This window comes from Rhamphochromis longiceps, linkage group LG7 (assembly GCF_057381845.1).
Source record: "Rhamphochromis longiceps isolate RC_006_pf linkage group LG7, R_longiceps_female_GT1.1, whole genome shotgun sequence".
NCBI classification, from domain to species: Eukaryota; Metazoa; Chordata; class Actinopteri; order Cichliformes; family Cichlidae; genus Rhamphochromis; species Rhamphochromis longiceps.
In genome coordinates this window covers 13,718,107-13,743,769 of record NC_140563.1, presented here as the reverse complement: position 1 = coordinate 13,743,769, position 25,663 = coordinate 13,718,107, and the positions used below count along the sequence as shown (strand labels likewise).

Here is a 25,663-nt window from a genome sequence, read left to right as displayed (position 1 = left end):
GTAATTTCACCTGGATTTTTCTGATCTGATATTAAATAAAACTCTGTCTATTGCCTTTAATGCAAGGCTAACAAGGCAGACCAATTCACACTAATGGCTGATTTCAAAGCTCAACAATAACCCCAACACAGCTGGTCCCCCCCACACACACACACACACACTTTTTTAGCCTAGCTGTTATCCTGAATCAAATCAGAAAATGATAATCCTTTGAAATGTATTTGTTGCTCAGTCTGTTAGTCGTTTGCAAGGTAGGCTCATACATTAGGTTGGATAAATCACCCTTCCTTCCTTCCTTCCTTCCAATGTGTAGATATTGCAATAACACGTTTTTTAAAAGAGTTGTTTTAATTTCTTCCCTCATTTTTTTTTTTTTTGATGTTGTTGTTTTGGGTTTTGGTTTTTGTAATAACTCATCAGCTGTTGCCATGGATGCAATGTTTTCTTGTTTGACAGCAGCAGCGATCTCAGTGATTGTCAGCTTTGGAGCTTGCTTGTTATTTCATTGTGGGTAACACATACAGATACTTAATGTTCTGTTTTTCTGCTTTAGCCCTTCAACTCATACTGAGCTATTTGCTGAGATCAAGAAATGTCAGGTAATGTCAGTACTCCACATTCACGCTTCTGCAAAAAGCCCAGTATGACAGCTGTGTTGTGCTTTGACAGGAAGAACCTCACTTCATCTTACTTGAACTTAACTGTGTTTGTAACAACACATCTGATCTTGGATTGCAAGCAATTTATGTGAAGTCACAAAATAATTATTTAGTCTTCTCTAAAGTGACGGCGCTGCTGGTAACCAGTGCAGTAATAAATACTGTGTTTAGTCAAACCTGAACCTGCATCACTACATAGCTCTTTGGCAGCTCCAGGTGTTTGTGGGTGGGAAGCACCATCTGCTAAAAATACAAATAAATGCCTAGTCAAGGCCCACAGTTGTTTTTGTAAGTTTTTAGTTAACACTGTAGCATAACCATGAAGTTAAGAGCACAGAGCAGAGAATTTAGTGCAAGCTGACAGAAAAATGGTATGTAATATTCTCAGGCAGTTCGACTTAAATATCCGTTTGGACCCTTTGGACCTTTGTGATATATATATATTTTCATGCTAAACCAAAGTGTGATGATGATCATTTAGCTCTGAAGAGCATTTTGATTTGTTGAGTTTAATGACTTAACATCAATAACTAGGCCTTTACATAGAAAACCTGGTCACTTTTAACACCTGTACAGTACCTTTGAAATACCAACAACAGCATATCTGCTAACTGCCTAAGAATATATCAGATATCTTGTTGTTTTTATGTTTCTTCAAGGGTGCAGTCGGGGTGTGTGCCTGCAATCTCACAGAAACAAATGAAAAGCCACCTACTGTCTGTTGCTAATGAATACATTATCCAATGTGAGCATGCAGCTTGTCAAACACATTCACGCCACAAATCTTATATCATGTTTTTCATCTAGTCTGCACATCTCAGCAATACCATGTTGAACATTTTTGATGTAGTAGCTGTCTTCAGCCTATAACTGTTTTTCTTTTAACAATAAAACTGCAGTGTTGCCATCCTTATCTTGGAGATATAATAAGCATTAAAAAGCATTAAAGAGACAATACCATATCTGAAACTGGAGTAAATCAGAACTATGCGTTCTATTAATTAATTAATTAACTATTAATTTTCCCAAGGGGCTCCATGAGAAGCTGCAACTTTTTAAAACTACTGGTGCATGTATTGCTCACCACTGGAGCTATATGGGGTTTCCCAGTATTAATATGTGGTCATTTGTGAATTTCCACCAAACTGTGTGTCTTAGTAATCGCCACACAAGGGCAGCAGAGGGCAGGACTGCCAGAGTTTATGCAGAGTAAAAGGTTACAGTATACTGTAACTTTTTACTCTGCATAAAACCACTTTCATTGGGTATAACTGAACATTAAACAGCTGAGTGAGGAAAAAAACAACAACAACCTTTTGATTATCATGTCATAGATGAGTTCATGTGATATATAAAATTGTATAATAATAATAATAATAATGATAATGTGGTGAAGTTCAGAGTTGTCTGGCAATAAAGTATCATCATCACCACCATCATCATAATTCCTATATTTATTGCAAAAATTATATTAATATAATTAGCCTAATATATGTAATATTCTCAGATTATACTGAATGCACTACCAAAATGAATAAGTGTTTCTATGCCCCTTTTCCCTTTAAGAATAAAATAATGTACTTTGCTTATTAAATCAAAAGAGTCTTGTCTGTCTTTGGCGATGGGTGGGTGGGGGGTTGTGGGCCTGAGCGGTGTGGATGACTACAGTTAAATCCTGGAATACTGTGTCACTCAGTAGATTTAAATAAAACTAGGTGTAGCTCATCAGAATTTATTATTCCTGTTCGTATGCAAGAAGTTTCACACAGCTATCAAATGAAAAGAAAAACAGTTTTAAGCTTATTGCGGTGATATAAATAAGTTGTAAAAGTAAAGTTATACTGTAATATTTCTATCAGAGACGTTTTTTTTATGTTAGCTCAATAACAAAAATAATAATAATAAGAAAGTAAAATACGTTTTTATTTATATAGCTCCTTTCGAGATAAATATAACAAAATCATTCGCGACAAAATGCGACTAGTACAGCTTATGGCAATAATAATACTCTTTTGGTGTGGTAGCGCTTTCGGAAGTTGTGCAGTTCCGTATAAACCTGTTTCTTCAGAACCACAGACGTTTTTCTCTGTCACAGCACTGTCATCAGTGACGTCAGTCAGGGTTGTAATCGGTCACGTGAACAGCGCAGGTCTGGATAAAGCGCTGCTCGGGAATACACCATTTATTCTGGTCGGTCCAACCCTCTGTGAATGATTTTTTATTATTTTATACATTATAATATATGTGTAGGTAATTTATTTAAATCTGAACTGTAAGAAATAAACATTTATCATCAACGGGGACCTGGGTTTTATTTTCAGCGTGTACTCATATTCGACTGATCATCTTTCATTCGTCGTGATGTGAGTAGATTCTTCTTTTGTCGAATATCTTTAAAAAAAAAAAAAAATACAAGCGACGCTCGCACACGTAGTTTCTGTGCTTATAGTAATTTTTGTGTTATTATTATTTTTTTTATATTATATGTCTGAGATCCCATTTTTGTAGCTTTATGTTTGTGTGTGTTATACACTGAAGGCTAATTTTAATGTTGGATTGCTGCTTGGAACAATTAACGGCAAACATGTCATATCACTGTCCAAGAGCTTCATGCAATGCAAGCTCAGATTAATTCTTTGCGGTGAGCATCGGTTTCTGTGTGAGATTTTCTGTGTATACACTGCGCCCATTGGTTACGATGAAGTCATATGGAGGCTTATTCCATTGCCTCCCGTGTCGGTGCTCCATAAGATGGCCTCTTTAGATGTGGGCATATGAGAAACCCCCTTTATTTTTATGGTCGCTGTAGCCAGTTGTTTTTTTTTAAATCTATTTATTTAATTTTAACCATTTACTTTATGGTTAACCCAGTAGTCCTTTTGCACGTGCGGTTCAAGCTTAACGTACAAAGCCCTTCAGCGTTCTCCTATTTTCAGCACCACCTTATCTCCTTCATCTTTCTGCTCTGTTTATCTTGGGCGTGTGTGGTTTCCTCATCAAGCGGCCAGGGCTCCCCCCTGTCCAGCATAAGGAGTGCAAATGGCTGATGAGGGTGAGGGTTGTCTTCATGGCTTCATGGGGAACAGATGCTTAGTGAAATGTTGTGGTGGTTCCCTCCCTGTTCACACTGCCCATCCTCCCTGCCCCCCTGCTGTTAACACAGCCCTCTAATCCCTCCACAGCCCTACTCGGACTGTCCAGCAGCCACTGCCTCTGTCTTTTGGGCCATAATTACAACAACACACAAGCAGAAGTCAGAAAGAGGGAGGATCGATTTTTCAAAGTTTAATGTCTGCCTTCTGAAAAAACAACAAAAAAAACAAAACAAAACAGAAAAAAAAACATGTTATTGGCAAGAAATATCAAAAGAGACTGGGGATAAATAATCGGTCATGTTGCTTCTGATGAAATATAAGTTCATTCTAATTTCCGAAATTGGCTTTAATGCCTATCCAGCACTTAAAAATATATTTTGGTGCAAACAAAATCATGTTTGATATTTAGGGGTTTTGTCATCTGCAGAGCTTTGGCAGTTGGGACTTCTAAGATGTGAGGCAGTGCATTTTAGTTGAGAGCTATAATCAGAGTGTGCTGCATACAAATGCTACAAATGTAAAAGGAATGTTTAAAATGATGCAACAATTTTATAGGACTGATGCAAGTTTAAAAAACTCATCTTAGAACATGTTTTAGAACATAAGAAGATACACAGAAGGTGTGATGCTCTCAGATACCATGAAAAGAAAATATTAGGTTTGAGGATGCTTAAGAGGGAAATGTCAGGAACATTATGGCACAAGTGGTTAACAAATTACTGCAAAACGGACGGTTGACGGAGACTCACGCAAATAATAGTGGATGCGAATAGGGAAGTTGGTTTGCTTGCAGTAAGAGGAAATCCGCCGTGTCCTTATTTGTCCTGTTATTAAGAAATGCAGTGAATGAAGCGGTTGCAGTTTCTGTGGCGACTGTGACTTGCTCACTTCCAGTGTTTAGTAAACTCGAGACTGCCTAGAATAAGTGAGATAATACGAGAACATTTCAAAATTAAATTTCAGTCAAAATATTTGTGATGGAGTCAGTTTGATTTCTGTGTTGGGGGGGGGGGGGGGGGGGGTTGTCACTAGAACATGCACTTAGTGATTGATGGGATGAACAATCACATACATGAAAGTGGATGATACAGGCCAGTAACCAATCTGTTTTACCATAGTCATCTCTGTGGTATTAAATATGATATCACACTGATAAAAAATAGAAAGCATTTCCAGATAAAAGGGAAACACTGTGGGCAGTCATGTTTACTAAGAGTGTTTGTTTCCTCGTCCACAATCACATGGAAAAAAAAACATCAATTCACATAAACAGATAAAAGATATTATTGCGGCCGATTCTCCATCTGGTAAAACATGTTTCTCAGACACATCGGTCCAGGCAAAGACAAATAATCTACAGCATTCTGATTAAAGGAAACCAAAGACTGTGTATCATCACAGGAGTTAGAAATGTTCAACCTTCTGTTCTCTGCTCAGTTTTAATGTTGTTGCTATGGAGAGGATTAGATATAATTTTAGGCCTCTACTTCCTGTCGAGGGGGAGGAATAGACGCAGTAATGTCGTGGTGGTTGGAGCAGGAGATTACATCTATATTTAATCCAGAACCTTTTGAGTATTATATGACACATCTGTCTAGCTTTTAGCTGTCAGCATTTGTGTAATACCTACTGGCAGCAGGTATGTTGTGTAAGTGTTGTGCGCGATCAAAGAACAAGTGAATCAGCCGAACAGAATTATTGTGGCCTTCGGCTTGTTAGGTCATTAGGTAAAATGGATTCGGCACTGGATTACAAAGGATTTTGTGCCACATGAACAGCTGGCGATATGATAAAAGATGTGACACACAAATTTCTGCTTAGAAATTCTGGGGCAGGAAAGAAAGTGGTAAAAGAATCGCTTCTAGCTTTTCCAGCAGCATTATTTTGGGTCAAAGTCTGCAAACATTTCACCTGGTTTTAGACAGATTTCACCTGTAATTATATTTCATGACTTTGATTGTTCATTTGGTTAATGGGGAAGGACTTATTTTCTAAAATAGTTAGAACCTATTTAGAAAATAAGACCAAAATTAACTATCATATAGATGTTTAACAATGTAAATTATCTAACATAAGAAAAGAAGCCATCACATTCTGCCAGATAAGTAAGTAAGATTTACTTACTTATATGGAACCTTTAATTCATATAACACCTCCTTTAAGGACCACAAAGTGGTTCACAACTACAATAAAATTACAAATATTAAAACACAACAATAATGTCCACTAGTTTAAGTTTCTAAAAGCCGTTAGATAATGTGAATAGTTCATTGAAAAGTAGAACCGCAGAAGCAACATAAAAACAAGACCAGCTAAGCAATAAAATAAATATACATCAGTGTTTTTCAGAATAAAAAACTTTTTTGAGAACCTGAGTAAACCGTAGAGGAACAAATGCTACGTTGTAAAATGCATAAGTGGCAGTGTAATGAATGCATACATATTTTTCAATAAAATAAAATGGAGTATTGAAGGAGATCTGAAAAAACAAGAAACCTTTTTGCTCTTTACACGCCGAGTCATCACGCGTAACCATAGGGCTCAGCACAAATAACTGCGAAAAAACATCAACTACTGATGGAAAAACAATGTCGACTGGAAGACTGTCAGGATGGAGGAACCTGGTGGTGATGAGTCATCATTTCAAAAACAAGCTTATGAAACAGTGGACTGATCTTTGCTGGTAAATTATTTTAAAAGGTCTTGTGATTGAAAGTGAAAGCCAGTCAGATACCAAATTCTAAATCTTGTTCAGTAAACAACTGAATCTCTGTCATCACTCAACATGCTGCAGTATCTTGCTTCTACAAATTATCTTTTTTCCATGCTCTTGTGTTAGGAGTTAGTTTTGCACTCTGAGCCTGTAAGCAGTGCTTAGCTGTCTGTACCATCACGCAGGCACAGGGAGGAACAACACACGGGACTATTAGATTTAAAGCCAGTAGAAGCCAAAGTCCTCAGTAGATGAGACATGGCCATAGCTCCTTGTGTGCCAAGGTTCCTAACAGTGACACATCCATCACAAAGGAGTGAGACAACTATTCTACCTCCCACATACGCCAGTGGGGAAAATAATAGGCAGCTGTTTATCAGTTTGCTAGTGTGTGTGGACGAACTGCTGAGAGAGATAAACCAGGCTCTTCAACTGAACCACAATAAGCTGGCCCAGCACTTAGAGGGCTTCCAGGGTTCCATGCTTTGTGATAAAGCCATAACAAGCTAATTCACTGGCGCGCCCTCTATTCCTTTCATTTTCATGATGTTTTTGAGCCCAAAATAAATGCTGTCTGAATATTACAGCTGTAAAAGCCCAGAAAAAACTGCTTGCCGAGCAACAACGTATCCTCTCTTCACTTCTGAGTGCTCAGTTACAGTTCAATTCTAGTTTCCATATGTGCCTTTTTTCTTTTTTCTCTACAGAGGCATGTGTTCTGTTTTACATAACCAGCCATGGCATATAGCAAGGTCACTGGTTGCAAGCCCTCCCATATTTCTCGGTGAAATATGATGTTTTTGCAGCAAGGAATGTATTTTAAGTGCTTCCATGTGCTCTCATTATGTGCTATTTCTTTGGTATGGTATGCAATTTAATGCACTGCAGGAGAAGTGTACATTTTACATGCTGCATTTTGCCTCTTTTTTCAAATCTAGTACAACAGCTAATACAGAGTAAGGACATTTAAGGGTTATCCAGTGTATAGAGTGCACTTTGTTGACCCCCCCATGCAACTTCCACTTTTTTATTTTGCAGCCAACAGTGTGGGAATGGGAAATGATGGAGGATAAAGGGCCTCGTGTAGCAGACTACTTTGTGGTTGCTGGCCTCACCGACTCATCCAAGCCTCTAGAGGAGGATCTACACTTTGATGATGCTGGTCCCAAATCTGTGAAACCCAAAGCCCCTATCACGGATGTCGCTGTCGTGATACGCTCTCTGGGAGAAGAGGTACCCCCAGGCTTCACCTGTGTTGAAACTACCCCCTCAGGCCTTTCTGCAGAGCTCAATGGAGCCAGTCTAAGGGGCCCACAGATATTCTTGTGCTTTAAGCGAGGCAGAGATAAGCCTCCACTGACAGATCTCGGGTAAGAAGTAATCCTCACTTACTGACCTTTTACTCACCCAGCAGCACTAATAACTCCTCCGCTTAGGGTCACTGTAATCTGCTTTAATGCACATGCTCCAGTCTGAAGTCTTGATCAGTTTTCAAAAATATAAAAAGTCACCAACACCGTCTGATATTTCAGGGTTCTGTATGAGTGGAAAGAGAAACTCAAACCCGGATGTCACATCGTTCAGACCACACCCTCAGGCCGCCCTGCAAACATCAGCAGCTCGTCCTCCCAACGCATCTACATCACCTACCGCCGTGCACCAAAGAGCCAGCCACACACCTCATTGGCTGTCACCGATGTCTGCGTTATCATCCCCGGCAAAGGGGAAACGCCCCCTCACACCTTTTGCAAGGTGGACAAGAACCTCAACAGCAGCATGGTGGGATAGAGCTCTGAAAAATAATCACTTAAACCTAGTTTGTCTGCCCACACAGCCCAGATTGTTGCTGCTATGTGATGAACTTTATCTTTCTCCGTATTTCAGTGGGGATCCTCGGTCTACCTTTGTTACAAGAAGTCTCTGGCTAAAGCAAACACAATCGCATACAAAGCAGGTAAACTGTGCAGAGTTTGTAGCAGTGAAAAGAAAAAGGAAGTTTAGTCATGGATTTATGTCAGTCATTATCAGTATTCATATAAAGAATATGTTTAACATTTCTTGCATGTGTTTGTGTCCAGGTCTTTTGTGTAGGTACCCCGAAGAGGACTATGAGTCCTTTCCACTGCCAGAGTCAGTGCCTATGTTCTGCCTGCCCATGGGGGCAATGATCGAGTGCTGGCCTGCACACACCAAACACTCCCTGCCTGTTTTTTCCACATTTGTACTAACGGGAGCCTCTGGAGAAAAGGTAAAATCACCTTTGTACGTAGTTGCTTTTTTGTATTCTTTTCTTTTACTTGTTATTTTGTGTACTCACCTACTGAAGTGGCCAAAAAAACACTTCTCCATTCAGCTTACGGCCATTTCGGTGAGATCATCACCAATTAATGATTCCCCTACAATACCACACATACAAAATATCTCCCTTAATTGCTTCATTTCAGCTAGCATCTCTATCTTTAGCTCCACCTCTGTCTCTCACTGAGAATTAGGATCCCTTATGGATTAGACTGTTTATGAAGTGCAGCTGTATTTCTAAGAATACCAGACAATCTTAATCAACTTCTGAACTCTGACTGGAATCAAAAGTGGTCTAAAGGCTGTGTTTGGAATACCAAAAGCCTGTTAGCCTCTGAAAGCACTGCAGCATAAAAGATTTTTTTGTATTGTGCGGCTGAGTGTAGCTCATCTTTTGAATAATGGATGGCTCATGCACCACTTGGGCTGATGTGCAAGTTTTAAATGCTGGATGCTTCAGTGTTTACTGCTTCTTGCCTGCAACCTCTAGTCTGCAGGCTAGTCTCATGGCACTTTAGGCTAGGAATGACTTGTGTATTTATTTGGGAGAAGGAACTTCAAAGGGCGGATTTATTATGTTGAAAATTCTCTTGTGAAGCCGCCACTACATGCTCAATGAATGTGTTTCTCAAGGGACTTGTGGCTACTGTTGGGTTTGCATTAGGATAACAAGCGTGCGCATCCTTTAGATGCATTGTGCATTCTTCACGCAATTATCTTGGGGGCCCTTTGTGTGCAGGTGTACGGAGCAGCTATCCAGTTCTATGAGCCTTACCCAGAGGAGAACCTGTCTGAGCGTCAGCGCTCACAGCTCGGCCTGCCAAGCTCTGATCTCAGACCTGACGAGACCAGAAATGTTTACAGCAACAAGAGCATCTGCTTACTCTCCCACTGGCCCTTCTTCCAGTCCTTCAGGAGCTTTCTCACCTTCCTCTACCGATACTCCATCTCTGGGCCACATTCCCTGCCTATTGAAAAGTTAGCAACTTTTACAGATTTTATCCCTTTCAAATCAGACACTTTAGCTCACAGCCTGATAAATCATACAAAAGTAAGAAGTGTTACAACTTTACTAACTGAATTGATTTTTTACTCACAGGCACATCTCTCACTTCATGCAAAATGTGCCGTTTCCCTCCACTCAGAGACCGCGCATCCTAGTCCAGGTGAGTTTATGAGAAATCACTTCAACTTTGTACGGGTGGGTTCTTTGTTAAATTTGCTCTAACTCACTAAATTTTGCTTGTGTCTTCCACAGCTGTCTCCACATGACAGCCTGATGCTGAGCCAACCTGTGTCCTCTCCGCTCCCACTCAGGTAAAGATAACAATAAATTTCAGAATTACAACATCTTGCATTTTTTGCAATCCTAATCTGAAAACTTGTGTTGTTGTTGTTGTTGTTTTTTAAATTGCCGTGTGTTTTTGTGTGGTAGTGGGGGAAGCCTCTCCACGTTGCTCCTGAATCTGGGCCCCAAAAATGCTGCCACTCTGCTCGTGTTGGCTGTCACAGAGCACAAGATCCTGGTTCATTCCCTGCGCCCCGCTGTACTCACCAGTGTAACCGAGGCCCTTGTGTCTGTAAGTATTGTCTTTTTTAATCCTCTTTTTTTCCTGACAGTAAAACGAAGGTCTTTCATGGGACCATAAAAATCTTTTGTATATATTGTTTATAGTAATTTTACTTATGATCCTTTTCAGATGATTTTTCCCTTCCACTGGCCATGTCCATACATCCCTCTGTGCCCGCTGGCTCTGGCAGATGTTCTTAGTGCACCATGCCCTTTCATTGTGGGCATGGACTCCCGGTACTTTGATCTTTACGTCCCCCCGGCTGACATCACTTGTGTGGATCTGGACACCAACACCATCTCCCAGTAAGTGACCTCTTACTGCAGCCAGTCTGTGCTACTAGATGGCCACCTTCAAATCAACTCTTATGTAATGATAAGAGGTGGAATGTGAAGTATTTTTACTGTACAGAAAAAAAAACATGTTTGGATCCCACTGGTCTCCCACATCAATTCAAAAGGTATTCTGTGAGGATATCAGTGAATCCTCCCTCCCTCATATCTTTTTTGTTTCCTAACTGTCCTCCCGTGTAACAACAACCATCTGTTGTGCTTTCAGAAAAGATGACAAGAAGGCTCTTACGTGGAAAATCTTGCCCAGGAGAGCCTGCAAGCATCTTCTCAATAGTCTGAATAAGCTCTATCAGCAGCTCATTGAGGGTGAGTCCAGTCTGATGCTGTGTCATCCTCTAAGTGGTTTCATGAATAATTTTGGTTGCTTAGGCTACATGAGTCTGTTGAGTCAGCCTCTATGGGCAGCTTTACAGGAAAACTGACAGGATGCACTCACTGTTCCGTTAATAAAATAGTGAAATGATTAGTTCTTTTATAGAAGAGCATGTTGACCATGTATCATTCGCCATTTATGGTTTTTTAACTGATCCTCACCCTTCCTCTTATTCCATATATGGTATTCTTTCATTAGTGATTTATTCAGATTATTGTTTTTATTATTCTATTTCTATTTAATTTAAAAATCTTTTAAATTATGCAAAAATGAACTGTTATGTCCTGCCTCTTATAAAATCTAGATCTTCGCTGTGGTGTTTGAACAACATGACATCATGAATACTGGTCTAGACAGGAACAATTTGCTTGCGACATCATGCCAAGTGGTCTGTTTTTGCTAGCTTTATACCTGTTGGCAAGTTGGTCTCTGCATTTCTTTTAACTAGGTCTGCTGTGAAAATCAGAGTATTATACATAATTTGACTTTGACAGTCTCACTTTTACTCCAGTCTTGAGTGCTGTACTTAATACTTCTTTCCTTGTGGAAAAAGTGTGTGGTCTGTGGTAATAATAATACTGGTGTCTGGTTAAATAACCGGTTATTTGCTATCAGGTGGTTTACGCGCGTATGGATTGTTAAAACATCAGCTGTTGTGTGCCCTCAGGTGGTCATTTAAACCATGAAGATGTGCAGATGGATCACACAGTGACCGACTGTGAGCTTGAAAGTGGAAAAAGCCTGCACACACTAGAGCTCGAGATCCAGGAGGCCTTCCTGCGCTTCATGGCTGCCATCCTGCGAGGCTACCGTTCCTATCTGTTGCCCATCACCCAAGCCCCGTCCGAGAAAACCACTGATGCCAGCTCCCTCTTTGACATCCAAGGTATGTGTCACTCTCAGCCAGTAATATTCACCATACTAAGTCACGGCAAACCATGCTGACAGGTCATGGCTCCCCTCCCTCTGTGATTCAGTGCTGTAGTAAGTCGCGGGGTTAAGGTCTGAATGCTGCTAAGCTGGCCTCAAATCAGAGCTGTAATGACTGTTGTGATTTATGTTAAGCCTCGGTGGAAATTAGGGTTGGATGACAAGTCAGAGAGGCCACTGTGATTAATAGCACAATGTCCCTGCACATCTGTGTGCTATTATGTAAGAGGAGCAGTGGAGAACAAATTGTTTCATAACACAGCATTTATTTTGCGGAAATGTTGGTTACGGCTGCATCTTTACCCCATAAATATTTTGCAAGGGCTTGACAAGTAAATGCAATGATTTAGAATCATGAGACGGATATGAATTCCCCACTTTTTAAGATTTTCAATAAATAATTTCGTTTTCTTTTTTACAGGCTTCTTGAAGAGCAGAGACCGCTCCCATCAGAGGTTTTACTCCCTCATGACCAAGACTCAAATGTTCAGTCGTTTCATAGAAGAGTGCTCCTTTGTCAGTGATAAAGATGCCAGCCTGGCTTTCTTTGATGAGTGTGTTGATAAGGTGAGGTTTACAGCTAATCTTTATTATGGATTTTCAGTGTCAGAGATGATTCATCAAAATCATTCTGCTGCGTAGGAACAAACGCTCTTTGAGCGATATTTAGTCTGGCCTCTGACTGCTGGCAGAAATTCTCTAAAAAAGAAGCAGAAACATTTAGAGGAACAATTAATCACGCACTGTCCTCTAAATTAAGACCTTTTTTGGACTTTATTTAATTTTCAAAAAGAATGAAAAAGCAATTAACAGGAAGTAAAGGCAATAAACAAAAAGTAATTAACACTTCAGCACATCTCTTGGGCCTCTTTGTAAGATCAGCTCTAAGCTTTTCCATCAACTTTATTGTCTGCTTCTTTTTAAAGATGTTTTCTGTCTTCTTTTTGCTTCTTCTGCTGTTCTGATTATCTGCCTTCTTGTCATTTCTTTCTTCTCCTTTGCTTGTCGTTACGGTCCCTGCCTATCAGTTATTTTCCAGTGGAGGAAAGGTAAGTTACTCAATCCTATGCTGCTGTTTAAATAAAATATTTTTAACATTTTCCCACATTGATCCCAATCAAAGGATTTAATAATGTACATTATATTTATGTGCACTTATTTTGAATAAATCAAGGTGGTGTAACAGAGGGCTAGAAAGAAAATGTCTTTAATGTGATGACATGCATTAGATGTCAGAAATCTGCGTTATCCTTTTTGTTGTTGTTGTTGTTGAAATCCCGTGGGATGTGCTGATTATTAGTTTGTGCTAATTCTTCGTAGACTTGACAGATTTTATGAACACAAACTGACAACTTGTTTTGTCACACCCTCGCACAAAAACACTAAAACATCCGCCTCCTCTGTTCGTGTGTGTACGTGTGTGTGTGTGCTAGTACACTTGTGCAATCAGGAAGTCACATTTACATCCTGCTTGAAGAGTTTGAACTGTATTAATGGTCATTGTGGTTATTATTGAGAAGTGGAAGCCTTGATTCATACAGCGTCATTGCTGCTGAGGTTGACAACAAATGCGTGATTGAGAAAGAGCTCTCGGGTGTAAGAGGAAGGGCAACAAACAGAGAAACACAGAGCAGAATTGAAGTGAGGGCAAACAGGTCAGTGAGGGTCCGGTGACTGAATCATCCACTCAACTGAGTGGAACAAACCCTGTAATCCAGTACACCGGGAAACTATTCAGCCGCTGCCATAATATTAACGTTTTTGTGAAACTCATGCCCGAGATAAGCTGGTAATCGATTCAGACAAGCCAAGTGAGTGCACATCAGCTCAGTAGGCTTTTTATAATGTCCCAGGAAACTATTCAGAGCTGATTTTCTTTAAAAAAGGAGCATGTATGCTTTTGCTCGGCTTCTCTTTGTTCCTGCTGTTGTTCTCAGAAAGGCATGCAGGCATGCAGGCAAGCTTTGAAAGCTTCTCTCCAGACAGCAGATAAGTCCATTTGGAGCTGAAGCAAATGTGGCAGTTAAGTATCAAGTAGTGCTGCCAAAGCTGTACAGTTAAATGGTTTCATGTCCCTAGAGTAACATGGCATCAATTTTGTCCAGGTCACTGCAGCCTAGATTAATTCGGTCTTGGAGAATTCACGGGATCAAGCATTCGGTAGTGCCCTGTAGTTAACTGGAATTGGAGCAAAAGCCATATTTCTGATGCAGGCCGGTTCATTACTGACATCTTTGTGTCCTCACTGACCCTGATATCTGGTCGGATCTGAATGCTTCCAGAAAGCTTTAGCACTTGTAGATTTGTGTTTAGAGAACAGCTAAAAGGAAAGATGAAGACAGCTGCTGAATTTGTGTTTCTCTTGCAAACCAGATGGACAGTGAGCGACCAGAGGACGCCAGACTGATCGAACTGGATGAATCGCACCGCAGCGAGCACACAGTCTACATCAACCCTCCAGAGCTGCCTCCGCCATCGCAGGGAGAGGAGCATCCTCTGTGCTATAGGTACCACACTGCAGATGAATCTCTAAATGAGAGAGGCAAGACAGGGGGTTTCTTTTTTTAAAACTCTGTCCTGTATGCTTGAGCAGCACACTGGGTGCTGCTCCCAAAGGACAGACTCATAAACTGCTTCCGTTGTTAGACTTTGTCACTGCCACAGGGCTGTGTGGTTATTTTGAGCTGTAACACATTACTTTTGGATTCTTCTGCAGCTACTCTGCATTTCCTGTGCTAAATGCTGAGCTTCTGGAGCCTTTGGAGGGAGCAAGTCCTTCATCGGCAGGCATAGCCTCACGCCACAGCAGTCCAGCCAGCCCCACAGCCATCTTTAGACGCTCTAAACAGGTCCTTAAGAATCTTCATGTCAATTTGGTTTCTTTCATGAACAAAGATAAACCTAAATATGTTCAAATTAATGTCACATTTACTCCTGTGCCTATTCTCCATAATCATGTGTAAGGATATGAATGTGAATCCAAAATGCAAATCTGGTTGTTAATAGACAATGAATCACATTTACATCTGATCTTTTTCATCTTAGGAGATCAAATCAGCTCAAAGGATGGCCAAAACATATTCATCTATGCCTCAGATGTGGTCCAAGTGTCTGCTTCGCCACTGCTACGGCCTGTGGTTTATCTGCTTGCCAGGATTTGTTGGCAACTGCCACTCCAAGGTGCGAGCGCTGCGTACGGCTTATGATGTGCTGAGGAAAATGCAGGACAAAAAGCTGCAGGCTCCAGATGAGGTAGGAAACTGCTCTGGATAAGAAAACAATACAGATCTGCCGATATGATTCAGAAAAGACGACGCTGCACATTTTCAGTGTTAACGTGTTTTTTTCTCCAAGGTTTGTTACCGTGTGCTGCTGCAGCTGTGTGGACAGTACAGCCAGCCAGTCCTGGCTGTGAGGGTGCTGTTTGAGATGAAGAAAGCTGGAGTTCAACCCAATGCTATCACATATGGGTACTATAACAAGGTGCGTGCTATCGGTCGTTAACAATACAACTAAGAAAATGCAAGCAATTTGCATATTGGATTGAGATGGGAGCTTAAATCTTAAAATATGTTGTATTTCTTCTCCAGGCGGTATTAGAGAGCACCTGGCCATCGACCACCAGGGGAGGTTACTTTCTATGGGGAAAGCTGAGGAACGTGCTCCTCGGTGTGCTCCAGTTCAAGCAAGCAGGAAGGAAACAACGGAACTCCCAAAGAGATCCTCATCTTTCAGGTAAGGAAAAATTAAATTCCTGATTATGTGACTGTCTGTAACAACCCAATTACATATATTTTGGTGAAAAAACAAAACAAAACATACAGATATTTTTTTCATTCAACTACAGCACTTCCACAAACATCTGGCCAAACATTTTGTATAGAGCAGTAATTCTCTGTGAATGCTTTCCTGGGCGGTTACATAGATCACACACATCATATTTTTGCCTCTAGTGAAAACTACTTTTTCCTCTTGTAAATAAAAAGCATGGATCAATCTTGTCTTGTATTAGCGGTTCAGGCTGGAGGGTATGTTGGCAAACTGAGCCCATTAGTAACATCTAAATGTTATCTAAACACCACAGCTCACCTGAGTATTGGTGCTGACCATCTTCATCCTTTTATGATCACAGTGTAACAATTTTGTGATGGATGCTTCCAGCAGGATAACACGCTGTGTCATAAATCATCTCAAATTGCTTTCTTGAACATGACAGTGAGTTCACTGTATTCAAATGGCAGCCACAGTCACCAGATCTCCATCCAACAGAGCACTGTTGGGATCTAGTGGAATGGGAGATTCTTATCATGGATGTGTAGCCAACAAATCTGCAGAAACTGTGTGATACTATCATCTCAAATAACATCTCTGAAAAATGTTTCCTTAGAACTCCGATTAAGGCAGTTCTGTAGTCAAAAGTAGAACTAGTAGTGACTGCTTTACACTCGATCCCAGTGAGGCTTTAAGATGTTTTGGACTGCATCAAATTTACAGAAAATTACTCCTGACTTCATCAATGGTGTATTTTCTTCTTAGTTACTGTAATTGCTTTATGAATTCATGCGACATAGTCTGATCCTGGTTCCCTACCTTGCTTTTTTTGAAACCTTTTACACAAAGTGAAGAGGTTTTCCTCCCTGGCAGTCAAAGTATACAGATTCCTTTTGATCTCAGTCTCAAATTCCCACAACAACCCGCAGAGACCCTCATTACCATAATGACATATTGAGTGATAGGCTTTAATGAAAAAGTAATGCTTTACACCATTTGATACGACATTTTTCCCAGCTGCACATATTTTAACTTAACGTTTTAAACGTTTAAATTCCCAAAATAAAAACACGATCATATTAAGTGCATCTTCGGTCTTGAGCAAGATTCGTTCACTTTTCTTCACTTTGAGGTAAAATAGATAAATCTTATAGCGCTGGTTGATGCTGTGGCACTCAGAACATTCCTGCGTTTGCTGCAGATGATAATGATTGCAACACAGTTCAGTGAGGGTTTATACATCGCTCATATATAGTGTGAGTGCAGCTCTGGTTTCATAATCCTGTTGGTAGTCTGTCTTTTGTGAAGCCTCTCTCATCCCCTTTCTCTCTGCTCTTATCTCCCTTTAGACGGCAGTGATCTAGACACAGTCAGCCATGGCAGTTTGGACAGCGCTAATGACTCTGCTGAGCGCACCTCCATCGACACCGACTTCACTAAAATGGACTCCAGCGATGATGGATTTAGTACAGGTAGAGAGCTACTGCCCTATGTCGTTCTCATTCCATCTATTTTACGTGCAGCCTTTTACTTTCCCTCATATCTCTCTGATTTATGGGATGTGATTGAATTAACTGCCTTAAAAGTGGCAGAACATCATGAATCTCAAACCTTAATTATTCATCTGCACTGACTTTCTCTCAGTCATTTTACACAAACTAATATATGAAAGACTCCAGTATTAAGGTGTGATGAAAGGTTCACCGTTTTCACTGTTGGTTTTTCCCATACCTGATGTACTTGATTTATATCAGAGAGACGTTTTTGTTGTTTATTTTGATATTATGGAATTATGCCAGGTAATCAGAGCGAAAATCTCTTTAGTGGTTGTGTCGTGTCTTGTTTTTTCCTCTGTGGTTAGATGCTATGGATGGTGAGGTGCAAGGATCAAGGATAGTTTGATCCCTGATTATTTACTTAATGGTGTGAAAGCAATAGGGAATAAAGGGGATGTGTAGTCAAAGGCACTCTGCTAAATACATAGATATACAATATGTGTGCTGCATGTGCCGTATTATAGGTACCTTTCAGCATGTAAGCAAATAACAGGTGATACCTTTTGTTATTTATTTACATTTTATATCCTTTTTGTTCGGCTTGCCCGCCCTCGGCTGGTGGTAGGGTCCATTCAGGCATGGATAAGAGAAAGAAGGCGTAACGTAGATGGAGATGTGGTGGCAGTTTGTTGTGTAGCTGCTTTCTTACTCTTGCTTTTAAATATAACTTTTAAAACTTTCTGCTGCTTTTAAACCAGCCCAGTCAAAAGCATAAATAAATACATATAATAAATCTTTGAATTATGCATTAAAGGCAAATTGCATTCAAATTACATTTTAAGTGATTGGGGAAAATGCAAATGTAAAAGCCAAGAAACAAGCACTTACATAAAGTCTGCTCTGTAATATGTGGTGGTGGAGGTATGGGTGGGGTTGGGGAAAATTGTATTATGTTGGATAGCGTTAGGTAGGCATGTTTCTTTTGTAAGCTCACATCTTCGCAGCTAAGACAAGTACCAAAGCTGAAAAGACCAAAGCTTTTGCGCTAACAATATCATCTGGCACAACTTGTCTCATCAAACTACTGAAAGTGAACAAATTCTTTGAAAATACTCCAAGCACAGTGGAGAAGGTTTGTACTGTCTCCTGCTATTTGACCTTGTGAATTTAATGAAGTTTTTATAAAAATATTCTGTTCCTTTTCTGGTGCCCCTGCTTTTCTATTCTGGGTGTTTTGTGTGCTTCATGCTGAAGGGAATGTCACAAAGCGCTTGTAAGCAAAAACTCTCTGATCAGTTGTCTCATATAAAGCTTCCATGGAGACTAATAGGAACAAATTCTAATTCACTCGAGGAAGAAACAAAACACCAGTGAGAGGACATTTAAAAAGTAAGCGTCAGCGGAGTGATTTCTCCTTATCTTTTTCAGGTGAACAGTCAGACCAAGGCTATGATTCCTTGTCTAAGGAGGAAGAGAGATTGTGCAGCAGAGAGAGTGATGGCACAGCCCTGGTGGAAGACAAAGGAGTCAAGTCAAGTGAGTTATGGATTGCTTTTATGTCGTATCTTTGACACTGGGGGATTATTTCTGCAAAAAGTGACTCACAGCTCACTGCAAAATGGATGCTTTGCCTTTAAAAGCTGGTGGTATCACATCTGGCTGTGGGTGTAAAGTGGTTTTTTTTCTTGTCCATTTGCTGTTAAATTTAGGTGTTTCTCATTAAAAAAAAATACAATCTGCTGATGGATAAACGTGTTATGTAAGCAGATGACTTTTGCCTTGAATTTTGTTGCAAATCATGACATGCGGTGTCTGACTTTGTGTTGTTTTTCTAATTTTTCAGTCTTCATAATCAGTAGTCCTCTGTAATTGGTGTGGCATTTTATCAGAGCCTTAATAACTTATTACTTTTGGCTTAAAATGCAATACAGCTGTATTGTAAGATAAACACATATCCCTTAAGGAACCGCAGAGCTGCCAGTTTCCCTTCCTCCTCGTCCCTGCAGCAGCTTCATGTTGGCGTGAACAGTAGAACACCAGCAACAATTCATTCAAATCTAACAGGATTTTTTAGAATAATGCAAGAGCACAATAATGCCACAGATTTCAGTGGACTAGCCAAAAACGCACAAAAATGCCTTTTAGTGTTAATTCTCAATCTAAATGTTGTTCAAAACTGCAGCGTTTGATGTGGAGGTTCCATTCTTTCTCCCAGCGCCTCCAAATCAAAAGATGCTAACACAGCAATGTTTTATTTATAAAGCAGACTCTCAAGAAGTCGTTTTATTACTGCGTATAACCACTATGTACCGTTCAGCTGAATGCTTTCAAATGTGTTTTTGTCACAGGCAGTGGCCTTAGGCTGGCTTCCAGTCCATCTAGTGACACTCTTCTGAGTGGAGCTTTGCCAAAGGCAGAGAGGCCAAATTCTCTGGACTTGTCTGGTGGACAGGGAACTCTGAGGCTCAGTGTCCCCATTCTAAGTACATCAAAGCAGCTTCACCTTGCTTCTGACAGACTGCATGAAGTAGAGGAAGAGGTCACAGAGACTGATAAACAGAAACACCCAGTGGAGAGGGCCGGCGTTATCTGCAATGCCGGGACAGTGAGGAGGACAGGTATTGAGATGGGATTTGATCCCCTGTCGCTGATGGCAACAGCGACCGTACAGGAATGTGACCATGACAACAGCAGTGCATCCAACTCTAGGCGCAACCTGGCCGAGGAGATTGAAACGTACATGAATAATGGCAACAGCCCCTTGAGCAGCCGCACGCCCAGTATGGACCTGCAGAACCCCTCAAGCCCTTTGTTCCGCTCAGCCTCTTCTCCCCACTCCTCCCCGCAATCCTCAACCCTAGTTCAATCCACTACACACCTCCCACTGCCTGCCAAAACAAAGGAGAGGCTGAGGCAGTCTCCATCTCTTCCTCTTGGTATTTGTAACAAAGACAGAGAGAGGCCTCCCTCTTTGGTTTCACCGTCATCACCCACTCCTTCCACTTCATCGTTCTCCATGGAAACACTGTTCACCCCAACTCTCGACATCTTCAAGAGCAGCGTTATATCAGCAGGAAAGGGTGTGGCTGAGAAAGCTAGTCGTCTCTACTCTCGTTTGTCCTCTCAAACTTCACTAACACAGGTTAGAATTTTTTTAACATATAAATAATTCATGCATATTTGGGATTACTGGCTCTAGGATGAAATCTAGTTACAGTTCTTTTTTGCCCCCTGCAGGACGCAAACTGTGACCGCATGAGTGTGTCCTCACTGACCTCAGGAGAGGCCGATTGCTCCTCGCTGCTTGATAATGACTCCTGTCTAGATCCAGATGGATTTACATCCCCACAGCATGGTAGCGTGTCCCGAGTCAGGAGAAGCCCCGTTGGGCATCATCATACTAACCTGGGCAGCCCTGGCACCCCAAACAGAGTGTTCAGACACAACTCCTTTTCTGGTTCGTTCCACATCTTTTAATAAATATTGTTGTAGTGAAGCTTTTATTTTCGTGTGTTACATTGTTATTTTACAACGTTACTGATACTTACACTGGATGATCAACAAAGTCAATTAAATCAGGTCCCTTTCCTGCTAGAAGCAGCTCTAATCTAAAAAACTCATGGCTTAAAGCTTTGTTGTTACAAGCTCATTATAACTGCAGCATTGTGCAGGTTTGCATGAAAACACTTCTTGGCAGTCTAAATTTAGAGTAAGAGTAGGCCTCAGTGATGGAAAGAGTTGGGTGTTGTTCTATTGGAAAGTAGGCCAGCAGGCGTGAGGGATGATGCAGTGTGTAGGTTTTTCTGCACCCAGCCACAGGCCCTATGCTAAACACACTTCAACATGTACACGTGCATGCACAATCACGTGCACACAAGCAGAGACACAGACTCACTAAACCTGCGGCACAAATACAAACACTCATTGCAGATTTTAATAAAGTAATTGCTGCTTTGTTTCAGCTGGACACTTTTTCTTAGTTTCATCCAGATATTTCAAGCTTTGACAGCTGTGTTCAGTCTTGGCTTTGCGTTCTGTGTCTGATTGTATAATCCTCCACTGTATCCAGGTGGTTTGGCACTTCCCTCCAAAACTCCTCACACTCCAGATTCCTCCCCCGACACCGGCCGCTTCCAACCCACTCCCAATTACACCGTAGAGGTAAGGCACCAGCACATAACAATCCCAGTCCAACTCTTGTCTGTAGGCTCGCTCAGGCAGTGTGATGGTTTCTTTCTGAACCTGACGCTTTCTTTTATAGGTGTTGATGTCTAGCTGTTCACTTTGTAAGACATGTGACTGTCTGGTGTATGATGAGGAGATAATGGCAGGATGGACGGCAAATGACTCAAACCTCAACAGCACTTGTCCTTTCTGCGGCACAGCCTTCTTGCCTTTTCTCAATGTGGAAATCAAAGATCTGAGACCGCACAGCAGGTAAAATTTACACAGCACACTATGCTTACAAAGAGAGCTCAAACACTTTGAATAGTTAAAGCCATCAATTTGGGCTATTTTCAGTTACAACATTGTGCTAGATTGTCTTTTCTATAGTATCTTGCTAATTGTCTGGAACATTTTTTTTTTCTTTTTACAAAAGAGCACTAAGGCACACAGACACAGACAAAACATCTTTTATCCCCGTGGCCCATTTAAACAGATCCACTCTCTGTCTCTCATCAGGTCGTCTAAGAAAAGCAATCCGGTTAAAGAGGAGGATACATCCCTGCCACCCAATCCCGAGGAAAAAATCTCCACAACAGACGGTGCAGCTGAGGCGTCTGCAGCTCCTGCACAGAAGCGGGAGAGCAGTGGGGGTGCTGGCCAAGCCCCAGCCTCATCCTCCTCCTCCTCCTGCTCCTCTGCTTCTGCTCCTGTAACAGTGCCCTACTTGAGCCCTCTGGTTCTGTGGAAGGAGCTGGAGAGCCTGTTAGTGAATGAGGGCGACCAGGCAATCTCCTCCCCAAGCGTTGTTGACCAACATCCCATTGTCTTCTGGAACCTTGTTTGGTACTTCAGAAGGCTCGACCTGCCGAGTAACCTGCCAGCTCTTATCCTGGGCTCCCAACACTGTAGCCACGAAGACCAGGTAAATATGACAGCCTGTCACCCACGCAGAATACTTTAATGATGTCATCCCGTGTGCCATCAGCAACTAGAAAAGTGAATATTGTAGCTCATTAGCTTAGCCAAGCGCTAAGGCAAGCAGAAACAGTTTGTACCAACTGGCACTTCTAAAGCTCAGAAAATTATTTGGGACTTTGGTGACTCCTAGTGTTGTTATTAAAAATCAAAACTAACAAAATATAATGCATGAAACCATAACACGACTTGTGCCTACAGAGGACAATGCAATAATGAATTCATCTTTTTTATGTATTTTGTCCCCTTCAGACTCCTCAGATGCTGTCATCGGAGGACAGCAAGCAGGTTCTCGTGAGGATTATGTGGGACAATTTGAAGTTGCACCAAGACAAAGTTCAACCCTGCTACGTCCTGTGGAACACCCACTGTAAGTTAATACAATGTTTACTTTCACAGACTATAGTGCAATAAATTAGAAAAGGTGATATCAGGCTACCTTCAGAAAATTATTTTCCCGGTAAGGTCAGATATTTACATGCAAATGAAACAATGCATATTAACTAGTAGATCATGCATAATTCAGCTCAGGAAACCTATTAATCAAGTCATCTTATCAGTGAGCCACACCTTCAGACTTCGTTTCTTCATTTCTCTCATCTGTTAATGAGAGAAATGAGATGAATGAACCTTTGATCGCAGTGATTTTAATCTCTCCCTCTTCGCAGGTGCCAACTCGCTGGTTCGCTCCGGGTTATGTGAAGAAGGCCAACTCTTCACTGTGGAGCTCCTGCAGGGTTTCGTGAGGAGCATTAAGAAGAGTGATGTGCATCAGCCCATGAGCCAGATCATTCAGCTGTTGGGGCCTGAGTTAGGTTTTAAAAGACAGAGGTAAGTAAATAAAGAGGTGTGTGATGAGTAAAATTACACCGGCAAAATCATATGAATGGAAAATCTCATTGCTTTTCTTTTCTTTTCTCTCCCAAAAAAGGAGTCTCTACAGAGAGTTATTGTTCCTTGCTCTGGTGGCTTTGAGGAAGAACAACATTAATATCAGTAAGTTCAGAGCATGGATATTTTAGTTTTTAGTTATTTTAGCAGGACTGGAAATGTCAGTCCACTGCTTTTGCCCAAATATGTAATAATGACTCTTGATGGCTTTAATGATGCCCTGACATTTTGTGTAACTCCATCAGGCGGGTTTTTTTCTTCTTTTTTTCACATATCCTGTACAAAGTTTTGTGTAAACAGCCATCTTGGATGCAATACACTAGCCTCATTTGTACTCTGTACAAAGTATAAGATTAAAGTATTTGAATATATCCACATAACACAGTTTTAGTACCACCTTACATAACCCAAAGTATTTCTCTGACCATCTACAATAGAACAGCTAGCTAGAAGACTGTAGATTCTTCTGCCGATATTCTCAAATGCCTGCTGTTTGTAGTTAATGGATATAAAAGATTTTATATAAAGAAAGCGTGCTGACAGATTCTTAACTTACCATTATCTCGCCTGCAGGTGCTTTCGATCGCGAGTACAAGCTGGCATACGATCGCCTCACCCCCAACCTGGTTAAACTGACACACAACTGTGACCGGCCCCCTGGAGCAGGGGTCATGGAGTGTAGAAGGACATTTGGAGAGCCTGGTTTGTGAACATTTTGTCCCCCTTCTGTAGCTTTTTTTCCTCCCTCCAACAGTCACTGCTGCTGTTGTTGTTGTTTTGTTTGTTTCTTTGTTTGTCAAACTGCTCTTCAGACTCAGGACCAGCTCATCTGACTGAAGCATTAAGCTCTTGTAAGCACAATGGGACTGAACATAATGCAACTGCCATGAGTTTCTTGAAAACTGTCAGAGCTGAGAGGCATGAAGTGACAGGCCTTGTATTTGTAAATACTTTGAAGATATTTTCTGTATAAATGTTTGCACAGTTATTACACGGTCTACTTTATGCCTCTGTTACTGTTGAAGCTGTGAATAAGTAGGTACAACTAAGTGTAAGTTCACCTCGTCGAAATTCCTCAGTGGTCCTGGTGACCTTGTTAAGACTGTTGTTGACTGTGTGTACTTTTAGACGTTCATGTTTTTACAAAGCACTTTGATAAGATGAGCACTTGCCATTTGTTCTCATTTACATGGGGCTGTGTCTCTGCCACGCACACCTTAGTCATGGTTCTGTCTGAAATTTCCACAGGTTCAAGTTTGTAAAGGCAAATCACTTCCTCTTCATGTACACCTCATAAAGCGGACAGGTTAAACTCATATACTGAAATACACTAAACTAGGTTGTAACCTCATAAAATTATAAACCACAAAATTGTTTCTGATTCAAGAATGGAGCCAGTTAATTTATATGCACAATGTTTATTTGTTTTTGTACAATGTACCAAAAGATCCCAAAAGGGAATATTATATAATTCATTAATTTACAGTTTGGGTTTTTTTTAGGCAATATCTTTTTTTAAAGTAATGATTAAAATTTTGTGTTAAATGTGATTTTGCAAGGATGGATTTCCTTAAAAACAGTACAATCAATCAAAAGGAGATAAATGTTTTCTGTCAACATTTTCTTTTATAAAGACTTTGAGTCACACTAATGGGTTCATAATAATGTACAGAGCATTTGACTCTAGAATTTTGTATATTTTCTTTTTGTCTTCAATGTATGGTGTCGATGTTTTAGATATTTGGACAACAGTGCACTGTTTAGTGTGACATACAGAGTATTGATGGATGTTTTACACACTTATACTAACCGGTCTTGGAACAGACGGTAGTGCAGGCTTATTTGCACTGAGAATATTTAAAGATATAAAGATGTCAAAGGCATTTCTTTGACATGAAAAACAGCTCCGACCTGCCCTCATTCAGAAATCACTTTAAAAAACAAGTGTGACAGTTCACTCTTTCACGATCAACTGACAAAAAACCTGGAGTGATGCAGCTCCACAGCTCATTGCTGGACTTTGCAGTAACTGATGATACAATGCTGGATTATATAAGTCTGTGTGCTTGAAATAAAACACCAATCTCACAGCATGTAGACCAGTATTTTAGCCAACTTGTAAAAAAAAAAAAGTCTGGGTAAAAAACAAAACAGTGAATGACCAAAACATAATTTTATGTCTATGTGTTGTTTACACTAAGTGTCAATTTTAACAATGTTTTCAATGTATTATTTATCATTTGTAACACAGATACTGATTTGTATGATTTTTACATAAAAAAAAAGAAAAGAAATGAAATTTCTTCCTTAGGTGGATGTATAGTTTGACTTCATTTATGAATAAAGACATTTATTCTATGGATGTTGTGTT

The 25,663-nt window shown here is 40.6% G+C and overlaps 1 protein-coding gene across 3 annotated transcripts; it reads left to right on the top strand.

The window, feature by feature from the left end:
• Nucleotides 1-2,775: 2,775 nt before the first annotated feature.
• On the top strand, nucleotides 2,776-25,610 carry dennd4a (DENN/MADD domain containing 4A). 3 transcript variants are annotated; one of them, XM_085412280.1, is made up of 31 exons: nucleotides 2,776-2,849; nucleotides 2,981-3,022; nucleotides 7,506-7,837; nucleotides 8,000-8,246; nucleotides 8,352-8,421; nucleotides 8,546-8,715; nucleotides 9,505-9,743; nucleotides 9,865-9,931; nucleotides 10,024-10,082; nucleotides 10,201-10,345; nucleotides 10,466-10,641; nucleotides 10,895-10,995; nucleotides 11,730-11,948; nucleotides 12,414-12,559; nucleotides 13,021-13,041; nucleotides 14,366-14,499; nucleotides 14,709-14,841; nucleotides 15,038-15,244; nucleotides 15,347-15,475; nucleotides 15,583-15,727; nucleotides 17,113-17,235; nucleotides 18,688-18,795; nucleotides 19,608-20,401; nucleotides 20,497-20,716; nucleotides 21,329-21,420; nucleotides 21,521-21,696; nucleotides 21,943-22,348; nucleotides 22,654-22,771; nucleotides 23,070-23,232; nucleotides 23,333-23,397; nucleotides 23,866-25,610. In XM_085412280.1, exons 3-31 carry the CDS (start codon nucleotides 7,527-7,529, stop codon nucleotides 24,000-24,002), a joined length of 5,121 nt encoding a protein of 1,706 aa, XP_085268406.1. In that variant the 5' UTR covers nucleotides 2,776-2,849; nucleotides 2,981-3,022; nucleotides 7,506-7,526; the 3' UTR covers nucleotides 24,003-25,610. The 3 variants fall into 3 exon arrangements, with proteins under 3 accessions (XP_085268406.1, XP_085268405.1, XP_085268407.1); XM_085412279.1 differs by having other exon boundaries at nucleotides 2,804-3,022; XM_085412281.1 differs by lacking the exon at nucleotides 13,021-13,041 and having other exon boundaries at nucleotides 2,804-3,022.
• Nucleotides 25,611-25,663: the final 53 nt, after the last annotated feature.